At 38.8% G+C, this 12,428-nt stretch overlaps 1 protein-coding gene across 11 annotated transcripts in view; it reads right to left on the bottom strand.

The window, feature by feature from the left end:
- The window catches only part of gramd1bb (GRAM domain containing 1Bb), a 112,708-nt gene that overhangs the window by 19,847 nt on the left and 80,433 nt on the right, over positions 1–12,428 (bottom strand). For 8 of the 11 annotated variants that reach the window (XM_028045036.1, XM_028045034.1, XM_028045037.1 and 5 more), the window contains 6 exons: positions 10,851–10,871; positions 8,038–8,061; positions 3,598–3,682; positions 1,867–1,970; positions 1,672–1,767; positions 1,366–1,446 (listed from right to left, as the gene is read on the bottom strand). In XM_028045036.1, the coding sequence (XP_027900837.1) occupies positions 1,366–1,446; positions 1,672–1,767; positions 1,867–1,970; positions 3,598–3,682; positions 8,038–8,061; positions 10,851–10,871 (411 nt within the window). The remainder of the gene's footprint in view (positions 1–1,365; positions 1,447–1,671; positions 1,768–1,866; positions 1,971–3,597; positions 3,683–8,037; positions 8,062–10,850; positions 10,872–12,428) is intronic. The other 3 variants (XM_028045038.1, XM_028045039.1, XM_028045040.1) reach the window with 1 other exon arrangement.

Genomic DNA, 12,428 nt, shown 5'->3' with positions numbered 1-12,428 from the left:
AGTGAATGAGGACAGAAACAAAAAAGCTATGTATATATGTCAATGAAAAGCAATACAAATAGGCATAAAGATGAGTCTATGTTTGAGACTGAACCATATTATGAGATTTTTAGAAGTAAAATATAAATAAAAGCCAAACTAGAACCATAATTACCAGCAGGGTTTCCCCCGAATGTATTATAAGCCTGGCGGGCCACCAGGCTTTACTTGACTCCCAACCAGGAAAAGCATCCTTTTTTAAAATTTATTTTAATACACCAGTAATAGTGACAGCAAAGAAGAGTTAAGCTATGCTTATATATTGTAAAACATCAGTAACCTTTAGCAGACAATTATCTAGTAAAAAAGATAAAGACATTTGATTCTACATACAAAACCTACAGAAACACTAGTTTTATTGAGTGCACTGCTATATTTTCTTTGTTGTTGATGTTTTATTTCCACAATTTTCTGTCAATTCTTAATATTTTTTAACACAAAAACACAGTGGGGCAATTGGTGGACTTCCATAGCACTCCTACCAACAGGCTTAACTAGTTTTCTGAGGGAAACCCTGACCGCCTAAACAGAGAAAACCACAGATCCAAGTGAGCTTAAGAAAAGCTGTCACGGACTGACTGGATGAAAGGATGATTCTATGAGAAATAAAAAAGCCAAAGAGATGGTGCTGGAACATCTGTTTGATACCAAACCTTCAAAAACATTTAGATGGCTGTAGAGAACAAGCTAACTTCCACAGTCACCAATGACACTGGACTGCATGACCTGTACAGGTGCAGTGCAGATGGTAGTCATTACCTCTATAGGAAATACACAGCTGGACACTGAAGTTTTAGACACTTTCCTGACTCCATCAATCCAAGGGATGTCTAAGGCAATTTTCAGTGTGATAGTGAATCCATGCACTAAGCTGGGAACACAAAAGGCATTTAGTAACACTGCCATCAAAAAGTTTCAACCCTGACTAGAAAAACCTAGAAAAAAATATTCCTGCAAAGGTGACCTGTTAACTGCTGAAAAATTATTGATAAAGAATATAATTTCACACACACACACACACGCACACGCACACACACACACACACACAAAACGATTCATTAGTCAATTTCTTAATCTGCTTGATCTGAAAAGAGATTTATCATTTATGATTTAGGTTCTTTTTTAAAGGTACGTCTTTCAAAGCCAGGATATTCAGATTTTTCTTTGTCACGTCAGTGATTAAAAATTTTGATAGCCCCTCCTGGCGCTCCCGGAAACCCCCCAACTAATAACTAAAAAATTACTAAAGCTCCTCTGAGGTTTGCAGGTCCATATTACATCTTTACCAAGGCTTGTAGGATGAAAACGTGGATATAATTCATCTACCTTCTCAAGCAGGGCATTCTGCCAGAGTCTGAACATCATCATGTAGGTCCTGTCTCTGGCTCCAAATGAGGTAAAGAAGTGCTATAAGGCATAGAAAAAAAGACTGTTAACTAAAGACATTAGTTAGAAAATAAAAATCTAAAAAATAGTCACATTATTTTTCAATCCCTTTGTCAGCTTAAGTTTTACTCTTTGGTTGTGGTATTCTAGACTTACTAGGAGCACCTATCAGTGTTTATAACATGCCCCCCCTACTGGTGATAAAAGACAAATCATTATGCTGAGTATGAATGAAAACGTCCTCACCTTCTCACTGTCTGTGCAGACCTGGATGGCATTGGGAATGAGACGAGCAGTCTTCTCTTTCGTCATTGAACAGATGTCCTTTAGCCGCACTGTCAGCTGAACACACAAGCACAAATTATACATCTGCATACACACCCTCGTTCCGTGGTATTGACAGTGATACCACAAAGATGCATAAACAGTGTTCGGTCGTACGAGAGTTTCCCAGCGAAAGATGTTGCTATAAAAACAGATCCAGTTCTCAGAGAGGTAGAGCCGTCCCTGCAGGAGGATGTCCCGCTGAAGAGCACAGGAGTAGTCTACAACACACACACATGCAAGGGTCAAAATGTCAAAGAAAAGATATTTGCTGTGCAAAGCTAACAAGAAAAATAATGCTCAGTAAAAAAGCAACTGAAATTCAACATACAATAATTCAACAAAGGCAGACCCACAAGAAGCTAAGACTTCTTCATTTTTATTAAGTTTACAGCACAGCCAAAAGTCACTAATCTATTTTACTAACTTATGGCTAAATGCTGAACACATTTGTTTTTCCTTAAAATGCTTCTCTTTTATATTTGTAACATTTGCTATTTCTGATTAAATAAAATGTAGGATTTCATTTGATTCAATTGTTGTATTTAGAAATGGAAAAAAACCTCCAAAATCTCCATGGTCAAGAAAAAAAAAAATCTTTAAAAGTAGCTATTGAAAGAAATAGGACAATCATCTCACGAAGAGAAACATAACACCAAGTGGGACGTGAGTTGTAATTTATCAAAATGACGGAAGACGGCTGGTTTAAAAAAACAAAAAAACAGCCAAAGATGGAAAATTTTCGGTTAGCACGAGGCCTGCTCCCACTGCCTGCTATATTATTTGAAGGGAAACACTTTGTTGAATTATCTGCCATAGTGGTTGTAGATGGAAACACAATGATCAGATTAGTGACTTTTGGCGGTGCTGTAAACTTAATAAAGACAAAGACAAAACTGGCCATTTTTAGCTGATCAAGCCTTAAACATGTATTTGCTCAAAGTACTACATATTAAAAAAGCCCTAAGCTAAAGCTGGACTGCAATGTGTGAACATGCTGAGGTATCTGCTTCTAGAAAGTGGAAGAAAAAGTAGGTGAATTTATTGGTTTCAACATTTTTGCTGTGGTGTGCAGTACATGTTGCAGATAGTTTTGCAGATAGTTGCCCAAACTATCAATGACACTTTTTATGGTGAACAATAAATACATTATAACAAATCAAGCAATTTTACAACATTATGTAAAGGACTGACTTTAAACAAATTAATTCAAATGCTGCTGGATGGTGACTCTCTTCACCAGGCTCATATATTTTGCAGCTTCAAACTGTTTTTTTATATATATATTTGTTCAATGATATATATTTTTTAAAGTATTGGATATATTTTTGTAACCTAACCTTGTTTTAAACATTTCCAAAGTTTTGTCCCTGACCTGTCTGTTATGTTGTTTGGTCTCCATTGTGCTGGTTGTTCAATAACCTTCTCCAACAAATCCCCCAGGCCCTCACAGCTGTGTTTATTGTTTATACTGATCTTAGCTATACAGAGCTGTGTTTATACTATTTAAAAATCAGGTGAATCCTGAACCAAACTGCTTTGCAACTATTTTTAGGGACTATTTTTAACTTAGGGATATTAGAAGAAAATGACCACCACAATTTCCAGGTTTTTAGGGTAAAAACCTGGAAAGCGTTTTCCCACTTTCCACACAAAACCAATACTTTTTCTTCCATTAAATACTTATGCACTATTTTGTACAAATAAATCAAACATCACTGTATAAATCAGTCCAAATAAAAACCTTAGATCATGGAATATGTCTGTTGAGTGAGGATTTATCATGCTTTAATTACAGGGTGCACCCTGGCAGTACTCAGATGGCCTCAGTGTGTGCTGTCCACTCACCCACAATGAGCCTCTCTGTGTCAGGGAGCTGCTTGAAGAGTTTCCTGAAGTCCTCATTGCGCTGCTTGTATGTCGGGCTCAGCACCTGCAGCAGCAGCAGAAACACCACACAGACACACATCTAAATGCTTCCCAAACTCTTCCACTCTCATCCTCATGCTCAGTCACAAGTGGCTGTTTGCTTCTGCAATACAAGCGTGTGAGACAACCTGGTTAAAACCACCCACAGCTTCTGTAAGGATGTATGCCTTTATTTAGTAACGCCTGGACTTGGTGTCTGTGGGGGATTTTTACAGGTGGAGGAAATGGAAAGATAGTGAATGACAATGAAGGAATGTTGCCCAAACTATCTGCCAGGCTGCGTGATTCTTGATGCTGAGGAACAAGGCGACATAACGGACAGACTGAACATACTCAGCAGGGTGATGATTGTTTTGCAAGTGACTAAAGTTTTCAATTTAAAAGTTAAATTATCTTATTTCTGACAAACAAACTTCCATGAATTGGGCTTTTATTCAGTGGGAATTTGACGCAGAATGTCAAACATTGTGGCCTAAAATGCACAACAGTTTTTTCTCCCTTCTAGGAAAACTTTCCTCCAATCCAAGCCTGTGTGAAATTTCCAAATTTTCTCCATAGAGAGAGTTCCTGGAATCTGTGCCAGAGGCTTCCCATTTGGCAGGAAATGCTCAGGAAACCATCTCTGACAATGGAGGAAGGAGAAGTTTACTCAAACAAAAGAAAAATAAATTCCGTCTTAGGAGGGATGCACATATCTTTGGTTATTTATTTTTCAGTTTGAGGTTTGAGACTAGGAGGTAACGTAAAATACTGCTCTGTTTGTGTGAGTGATGACTGAACTGTGCACACCTTCTTTTCTGCAGCCTTTAAAAATGGCTAAACACTCGTAACACAGTTGGAATATTAAGTCAGCCACACAGCAACCTGATGATGTCTATTAACAACAGGCCTCTGAGCTCCAGCAAGATTCCAGCAGATATGACTCATAACAAACCCAGTGGTTTTATTTAGTGCCTGGGAATTAGTACTGAGAGCTGCGCTTAAAGAAGTAAAGACAAAGTTTGTTTGCTGACTTAATCTCTTGTGACTATGTCCATTTGGAGCTTTAGTACTAAAGCCAAAAGAAAAAGGTACTTTTCTGCTTGCTGCTTACAAGTGGTGGTCAACTTACAGCAGGAATATCCTCATTGTCCCACTCTGGATCCTGGAGGTCCGACGCAGCCCATCCCCACTCCCAGCCCCACTCCCCTCGAGCCGGATCCTGCAGGAGCCACCCTGCCAGCGCCTCATCCAGCTCCAGCACGGCCTCCCACTCCGACATCGTACCATCCTCATCCGTTTCCACATTCATTGCGCCCGCTCAGTTGTTCTGGGTGTCTCAATGCAACAAAGTTGTGGGTCTCCTCTGTCACTTACAGCAGTAGAGTAGAAGTCACGGTGTCCGCACCCTCCCACCCCTTGCTTTTCCTTTTGGTACCAATCTCCTTCAGTACTGAGCAGTGGACACTCAGAGCTCCAGCCACATGATCCGTGTATTACTCTGTGGTTCTGCCGAGCTCTCCCGCTTCCTTTCACACACACAGGGAGAGGAGTTATGGCCGTTGCCCTCTAGTTACCCCAGCCAACAAGTCCTTTATTATCATGCCGCGAGCGTTTTCCTTTTTTTCCTGCCTACTCTCCCGTGTGAGTGTGTGAGTAGAGCATGTGTGTGTGTGTGTGTGCGGCAATGTCCGTTTGAGTGCTCTGTAATCATTGTTTACAAGCGGCAAAGAATGATGAAAGTTTACTTTGTAGAGCGGTCCCGTTCAGAAAGAGATTCTGCTGGACATACAGAAGCTGAGAAGAAGGAAAGCAGGTCAGAGGAACGCATAATGATTTCTGGCTGTTATGGTATGTGTCGAGTCCATTTCGGTGTCTGCTCAGAAAGGTTGCGTTACTGAGAACAGATGTGAACATAACCTACAGTTACCTCCATGTGCAAAACAACACTGTTAATATTAACAGGGTCTGGAAACGGGTCATGTCCTACAGCGAAGCCAACCCTTTTTTAAATACTATACACATAGATTCAAAGCTACTTCAGTTCAAATCTAAGCCAAAGGCAGTGGGGGTTATAAAAGTGCTTCTTCCTGCCTTGGAATTGATAGAATTCCCTGTTTTCCTGATACTTGATACCCCCTCTGAGAAGATCTAGGGCTCTCACTGCTTCTAATTTAGGCACCCCTTCAAAACAATCTGAGAGCCTGTGGCCCAACTTTTGCAAACTTTAAACTTTTCAGTAGACAGGAAGGTATGGAATAGCTCTGTAGGTCTCAGAGGCTTTTACGGAAAGACCAAAAACAAACAGTTTGAATTCCTGTGCCTCCTGCTGGATGAACCAAATGTATAAACAACTGGATTCTTTTTAGCTCCCGCATTCAATTGGACAATGAATAAAAGACTAATGTAAGTTGGAAGATTGCTTAAACTCTTTGCGTTGGCTAAATTTGTCTGTGAGGATTCATTTCTCAAAAGTTTGTCGTGCTGTTGTCTCATTTTTTTTCTTTTCCTCTTCTTTAATAAACACGGCAAAGAAAGGGGCCATTGTGATGGATGCCATGTCCAGAATTCAAGTGATTGCACCAGCAGAGGGATGACGTACATCTGTAGATATATAGTGTGTATTGATCTGGTTTATTATTAACCTGCTGAACAAACAGTAGGGGATGCAGGAGACTGGTACTGAAATCCAGGGTGTGAACTGGAGGATCGTGTGCTCATCCCAATAAAATATGGGAATGTGTTTCAGTCAGTAAAGAAGGTTTGTTGATTTTATTAGTGCAGATAGAAACTGCTGTCATTAACATTAAATTCTAGTCTCAGTGGTTTTACTACTTGTTAGTGTTTGTTGTCTTGATGCCAACAGTCACTGCAACAAACATGTGTAAATGCAAACCAAACTAAGAGGAGAGAAATGGGCTGATATTAAATTTTAGAACATCTGGCTGTTTAATCCTAAGAGTAAAAGTGATAATGGAGGTCAATATTGTTGAAAAGTGGTGCACTTGCAAGCATGCACTCACAGGCTGACATGCAAATAAAGTATACCAGTTATAGACCTAGAGACAGAACGCTGAGGAATATAATAGAAATTGAAAACAGATACTGTATACACACTAACAGTAAATAAATATGTGTGCCTTTTTATACAAATGGTCTGACTTTAAAATAGACTAAACCTTTTCTATTTGAGATTATTTAGGAATACCACATTTGCGTTGATTTGATAAATACCAGAATAGAAAGCAGATTTTTATTTTTTTTCTTAGAAAAAATGGTTTTCTAAAAAATTAGAAAAACTTTCTGGATATCCAGAGGTCCAAATACATTTCCTCAAAATTTGTTACAAAGGCCTTTAAACTGTGAGACCTTACTAAAATGTCTGATGTATCTTTCTACAAACTTCTCATAGTATTTTGTTTGAATTTTTGAATCTATGTGTATCCCAAATGGCACTCGAACTTGAAGATCACCAAAGTGACGTCTAAAAAATATGTTTCAGTTCAGAACCATACACATGGTTGAATTTTTACAGGAAGAATTAGGGTAAAATACATATATACATACAGTATACACAGACTTAAAACAAAGAAAGCAAATTTGTTAAATTCACAGGACTTGATTTGCGGTAGTGCTATTAGTGCTATTTGTTTTGTGACTAGCCAGAGCAATTAATGATGTGAATAATTGAAGTTAATACTAGTTACGGAACAATGTCAGAATATGTGTGGCTTTTATCAGAAGTTTAGTCCAATCAACAGGCACTCTAATTTGTGTGTTGCTACCTGTTATATTATACTATACTATACAAGAATGAAGTAAGAGAAGTTCATGCTCTGAAGGTCAAGTCCTCTTGCAAATTATCAGTGGGAAGACTTTTGGATTTTCATTCTAACACACCAAGACATTGTTGTGTCATGTCAATCTGGATGGAGACAAGCCTAAGCTCAAACCACCATGCATCATTCCAATGGCTCGTCTAAAAGTCCTTCCGGCAATTTGCCGAATTGTTTAGTACAGCAAAGTGCTCAGTGTGTTTGTTGCCACCTGTTGCATGCCACAAATGGAAGGGTGGTTGGAGACAGACGTTCAGGTGAGTCCAAAAGACCTTCATATACAAATCCATTTAAAATACTATATTTTCATTAGAAAAAGAAGTTGTGCAATTAATGTAACTTTTGTTGGACGATGGCTTAAACCTGGTTTTTCCAACATATCCCAATAACTTCCTCCAAATTGTGGCTTGTAGTTGGCGGTAACAACGCTAAGCAAACTTAGTGGAATGAGAAACAGGAAGTAGGGGTATGACAATTTCCCTCAGCTGAAAAATAGAGACAGAGAAGGATATCCGGATTGCACAAGAATACAAGTCATGCTTACTCTCATGATGTGCTGTCTTTCATGCTGGGAGAGAGAGGAAGAACGTACACACAGGGAATAAAAATAAAGAAAATAAAAAGGGGAAGAAATTGCAATAAGAACACTCCTGGATAATGTATGACTTACAATTGCCTAGAAAATGGTTTCACACCCCTTCAACACATTTTCTCACGTTACGAGACTGGGAAACAAACAATGTATTTCATCAGGAACTTATGTGAAAGACCAACATAAAGTGGTGGATAAATGCAAAGTGTAAATAACCTCACTCATGGACTTTCAATTTTTTGCTACAAAGGAAATTCAAACAGTGAGTCACAATTAGAAAGTTCCATTTAAATTAGACTGAGTCATTCTAACACATGACTATCGTTTAGCCTAAAACCTATTATTGTAGCTCTGGCTGTACAGTCATGGCCAAAAGTATTGAGAATGACACAAATATTATATTTTCACATGATCTGCTGCCCTCTGGTTTTCATGTGTGTATGTCAGATGTTGTCATCACATACAGAAATACAATTGCAATCATATTATGAGTAACAAAAGCTTTTAATGACAGTTAGAATGAATTAATGCAGCAAGTCAATATTTGCAGTGTTGACCCCTCTTCTTCAGGACCTCTGCAATTCTCCCTGGCATGCTCTCAATCAATTTCTGGACCAAATCCTGACTGATAGCAGTCCATTCTTGCACAATCAATGCTTGCATTTTGTCAGAATTCCTAGGTTTTCGTTTGTCCACCCGTCTCTTGATGATTGACCACAAGTTTTCAATGGGATTAAGATCAGGGGAGTTTCCAGGACATGGACCCAAAATCTCTATGTTTTGTTCCCTGAGCCAGTTAGATATCACCTTTGCTTTATGGCAAGGTGCTCCATCATGCTGGAAAAGGCATTGTTCATCACCAAACTGCTCTTGGACGGTTGGGAGAAGTTGCTCTCGGAGGACATTCTGGTACCATTCTTTATTCATGGCTGTGTTTTTAGGCAAGACTGTGAGAGAGCCGACTCCCTTGGCTGAGAAGCAACCCCACACATGAATGGTTTCAGGATGCTTTACAGTTGGCATGAGACAAGACTGGTGATAGCGCTCACCTTGTCTTCTCCGAACAAGCTGTTTTCCAGATGTCCCAAACAATCGGAAAGGGGATTCATCAGAGAAAATGACTTTACCCCAGTCCTCAGCAGTCCACTCCCTGTACCTTTTGCAGAATATCAGTCTGTCCCTGATGTTTTTCCTGGAGAGAAGTGGCTTCTTTGCTGCCCTCCTTGAGACCAGGCCTTGCTTCAAGAGTCTCCGTCTCACAGTGCGTGCAGATGCACTCACACCTGCCTGCTGCCATTCCTGAGCAAGCTCTGCACTGCTGGTAGCCCGATCCCGCAGCTGAAACACTTTTAAGAGACGGTCCTGGCGCTTGCTGGTCTTTCTTGGGCGCCCTGGAAAGAACCTCTCTCCTTGAAGTTCTTGATGATGCGATAGATTGTTGACTGAGGTGCAATCTTTCTAGCTGCGATTTTCTTTCCTGTTAGGCCATTTTTGTGCAGTGCAATGATGACTGCACGTGTTTCTTTCGAGGTAACCATGGTTCACAGAAGAGAAACGATGCCAAGCACCAGCCTCTTTTTAAAGTGTCCAGTGGTGTCATTCTCACTTAATCATGACAGATTGATCTCCAGCCCTGTCCTCATCACCACCCACACCTGTGTTAATGGAGCAATCACTGAAACAATGTTAGCTGGTCCTTTTAAGGCAGGGCTGCAATGAAGTTGAAATGTGTTTTGGGGGATAAAGTTCATTTTCTAGGCAAATATTGACTTTGCAATTAATTGCTGTTACGCTGATCACTCTTTATAACATTCTGGAGTATATGCAAATTGCCGTTATGAAAACTGAAGCAGTAGACTTTGTAAATGTTAACATTTGAATCATTCTCAAAACATTTGGCCATGACTGTATGCTTTGGGTCTTTCTCCGGCTTACATATTTTCTTTAAATATTCCCCTAGTTTTAGCTCCCTCCATTGTCACATTTACTCCCTAAAGGTTTTCAGGCTGAAGAAAAGCATTCCCACAGCACGATGCTGCCACCATCATATTTCATTGTGGGTAATGAAATTCTTCACATTAGGGTGATGAGAAGAATTTGATTTCCAACCTGCACAGCAGTTTGCAAAAATGTCAAAAAATATAATTTCTCTTCCATTTTGCAATCATGTGCTACCTTCTGCTGGTCTGTCACTTAAATTCTATGAAGTTTGGAGTTCTAACAAGACAGCATGTAAAAAGGTGTGAATATTTTCGCATAGGACTGTAATATTGACAGAGTTGATCAATCTCATGCCCGTTCTGCGCATTGTCTTGACCTAACTAATGGTCTTCTTTTCAGAGTATAAAATTAGAGCAGTGGCTGTTCAACAGAAGACCAGGGAATAATGTCAAAACTAGCTTTAGCACACCACCTAGTGGTCCAAAATAAAACCTGGATAAAATCTATTCTGTTATTCAAGAGTAAGGCTGCTAGGCAGGATACAAAAAATGAACTGTTGTGTTTAAGTTGCTGTGCTCCTATAGCCTTTTCATGTTGTGGTTACCCTGCATTAAAAGGACACTTGTGGCTCTTTCTAAAGCCACGTTAATCCCTGTCTTCAGGACAAGTAAGCCAGTAGTAGTTTGGTACTTAAACTGGACTAAGCACAGCAAACTCTCATAAAGGAACCTCTTCAGGCACCACCCAAATACGTACACACACACACCTTAAATGATGAACATGCACAAGTAAGAACTGCACAAAAAAAGCAGGAGATGACTTACGTTGTACCAGCTTTGGCTTTTCTGTGAAGAGAGAAAAAACAGGAAAGAGTTCAGGTCTATTAGTTAGTATCAAAACAAATTAAAGGTTCACTTAAGTACCACTGCTTTAGAAGGGTAGATTTTCTAACTTTCACGTATAGGACAAATCAATTAGTTTTGCTTAAAAAAAAAGCGTTAAGCCTACAGCAGAATTAGGCTTTTTTGTTATTAAAACGCACATAGTGAAATTTGAATTGAAAATTCTTTTAAAAAAGAAAAGAAAAAAAGAAATGGCTAAAATGTGCTTTTGTCAAAGAAAGATTTTAGACTAAAGAAAGATTTTAAAGTTCAATTGCTTTATCCTCAACAGCTGTTTCCATAAACATCACATGACATTCAACAATGTAATACAGAAGTTATAATTTATGTTCTTTGGCTGTAATGAAATATGGAATTGTTCAGTCACTTATACTTTATTCTCTAACCATTCAGTCTGTTATAGTTTTCATACAGCAGAGGGCAGCAGAGAAAACTCTAACAAAGAACATGTGCTTTACATGTTACAAACCTCATATAGCTTTGCAATAGAACTACCATAAACAAAAGTCCAAAAGAAAAAGAAGCAGCTTATCATGATAGAAAAACATGTGAAGGACTGCACATGGGGAGAGAAAAGGGAATTAAAGGATGAGGTTTTGCATGACAGACAACTGCTAATACCCGTGTTCATTTCTCCAAAAAGTTCAACACAGGCAAATGTTTTCCCTAGTTGGAAAAAGATCTCAAACTATTGTTGGAATTTTTACACAAGGGTCAAAGTGACACATTATAGTATGCTGAAAATTAAACTGGACTTATTACTTAATATGACTTAAAACATGCACTGCCAGCTGCACAAGGCTAACAGTTGCCATGAAGCCTTGGTTATTTTCTGTAGGTGCCATCAGAAATAGTGAGCTGCAGCCTCTGGCCTCAGGCCTAGCTGTGACGATCGCTGAGATAATGTGGGCTAATCTGATTTGAAGGTGACAGAGGCATGAGTGTGGAAATACTTGGAGGCCAGTGCAGGGGAAAGACCTACATGTATGTTAGAGGGAGACCACTTGATTTTGTGTTGCTGAGTGTTATTTAACCAAGAGAGAATAATTATATTGTGATTGAGTATAAATGGTCCATTTTAAATAAATTAAACTGATAAATAAAGAAAAACATCTTCTACTCAATGAACAAAAAAAGAAAGTGGGTGTGTTTTTAGGGTCGGTCAAACTATTGCAGTAAAAATAAGCCCTCGGTTTATCCTTTCATATACATGTGTTATTTAACAAAGAAAATCAAAGAGAATTGATAACTGGTACAAGAAGTGTCAAAAATATCCATTACTGATGTGTTGACAACACAATAACACTGTATTTCTTTTCATTGGATATAGCATGTTGTACAAAAGTTGTACAATAGGAATGGGTGGACATAAATTTTATGCAAATATATTTTGTGTGTTTATTTCAATGAGAAAAATGATGACAAAAAATAGATCTTCAAAATCTTTTCAGCCATATATCTATCAGCACTGAATAGTGTTAAAGTGATTGATTATCAAAT

This window comes from Xiphophorus couchianus, chromosome 18, assembly GCF_001444195.1.
Source record: "Xiphophorus couchianus chromosome 18, X_couchianus-1.0, whole genome shotgun sequence".
Taxonomy (NCBI): Eukaryota; Metazoa; Chordata; class Actinopteri; order Cyprinodontiformes; family Poeciliidae; genus Xiphophorus; species Xiphophorus couchianus.
This window is presented reverse-complemented; position numbering and strand designations above follow the sequence as displayed.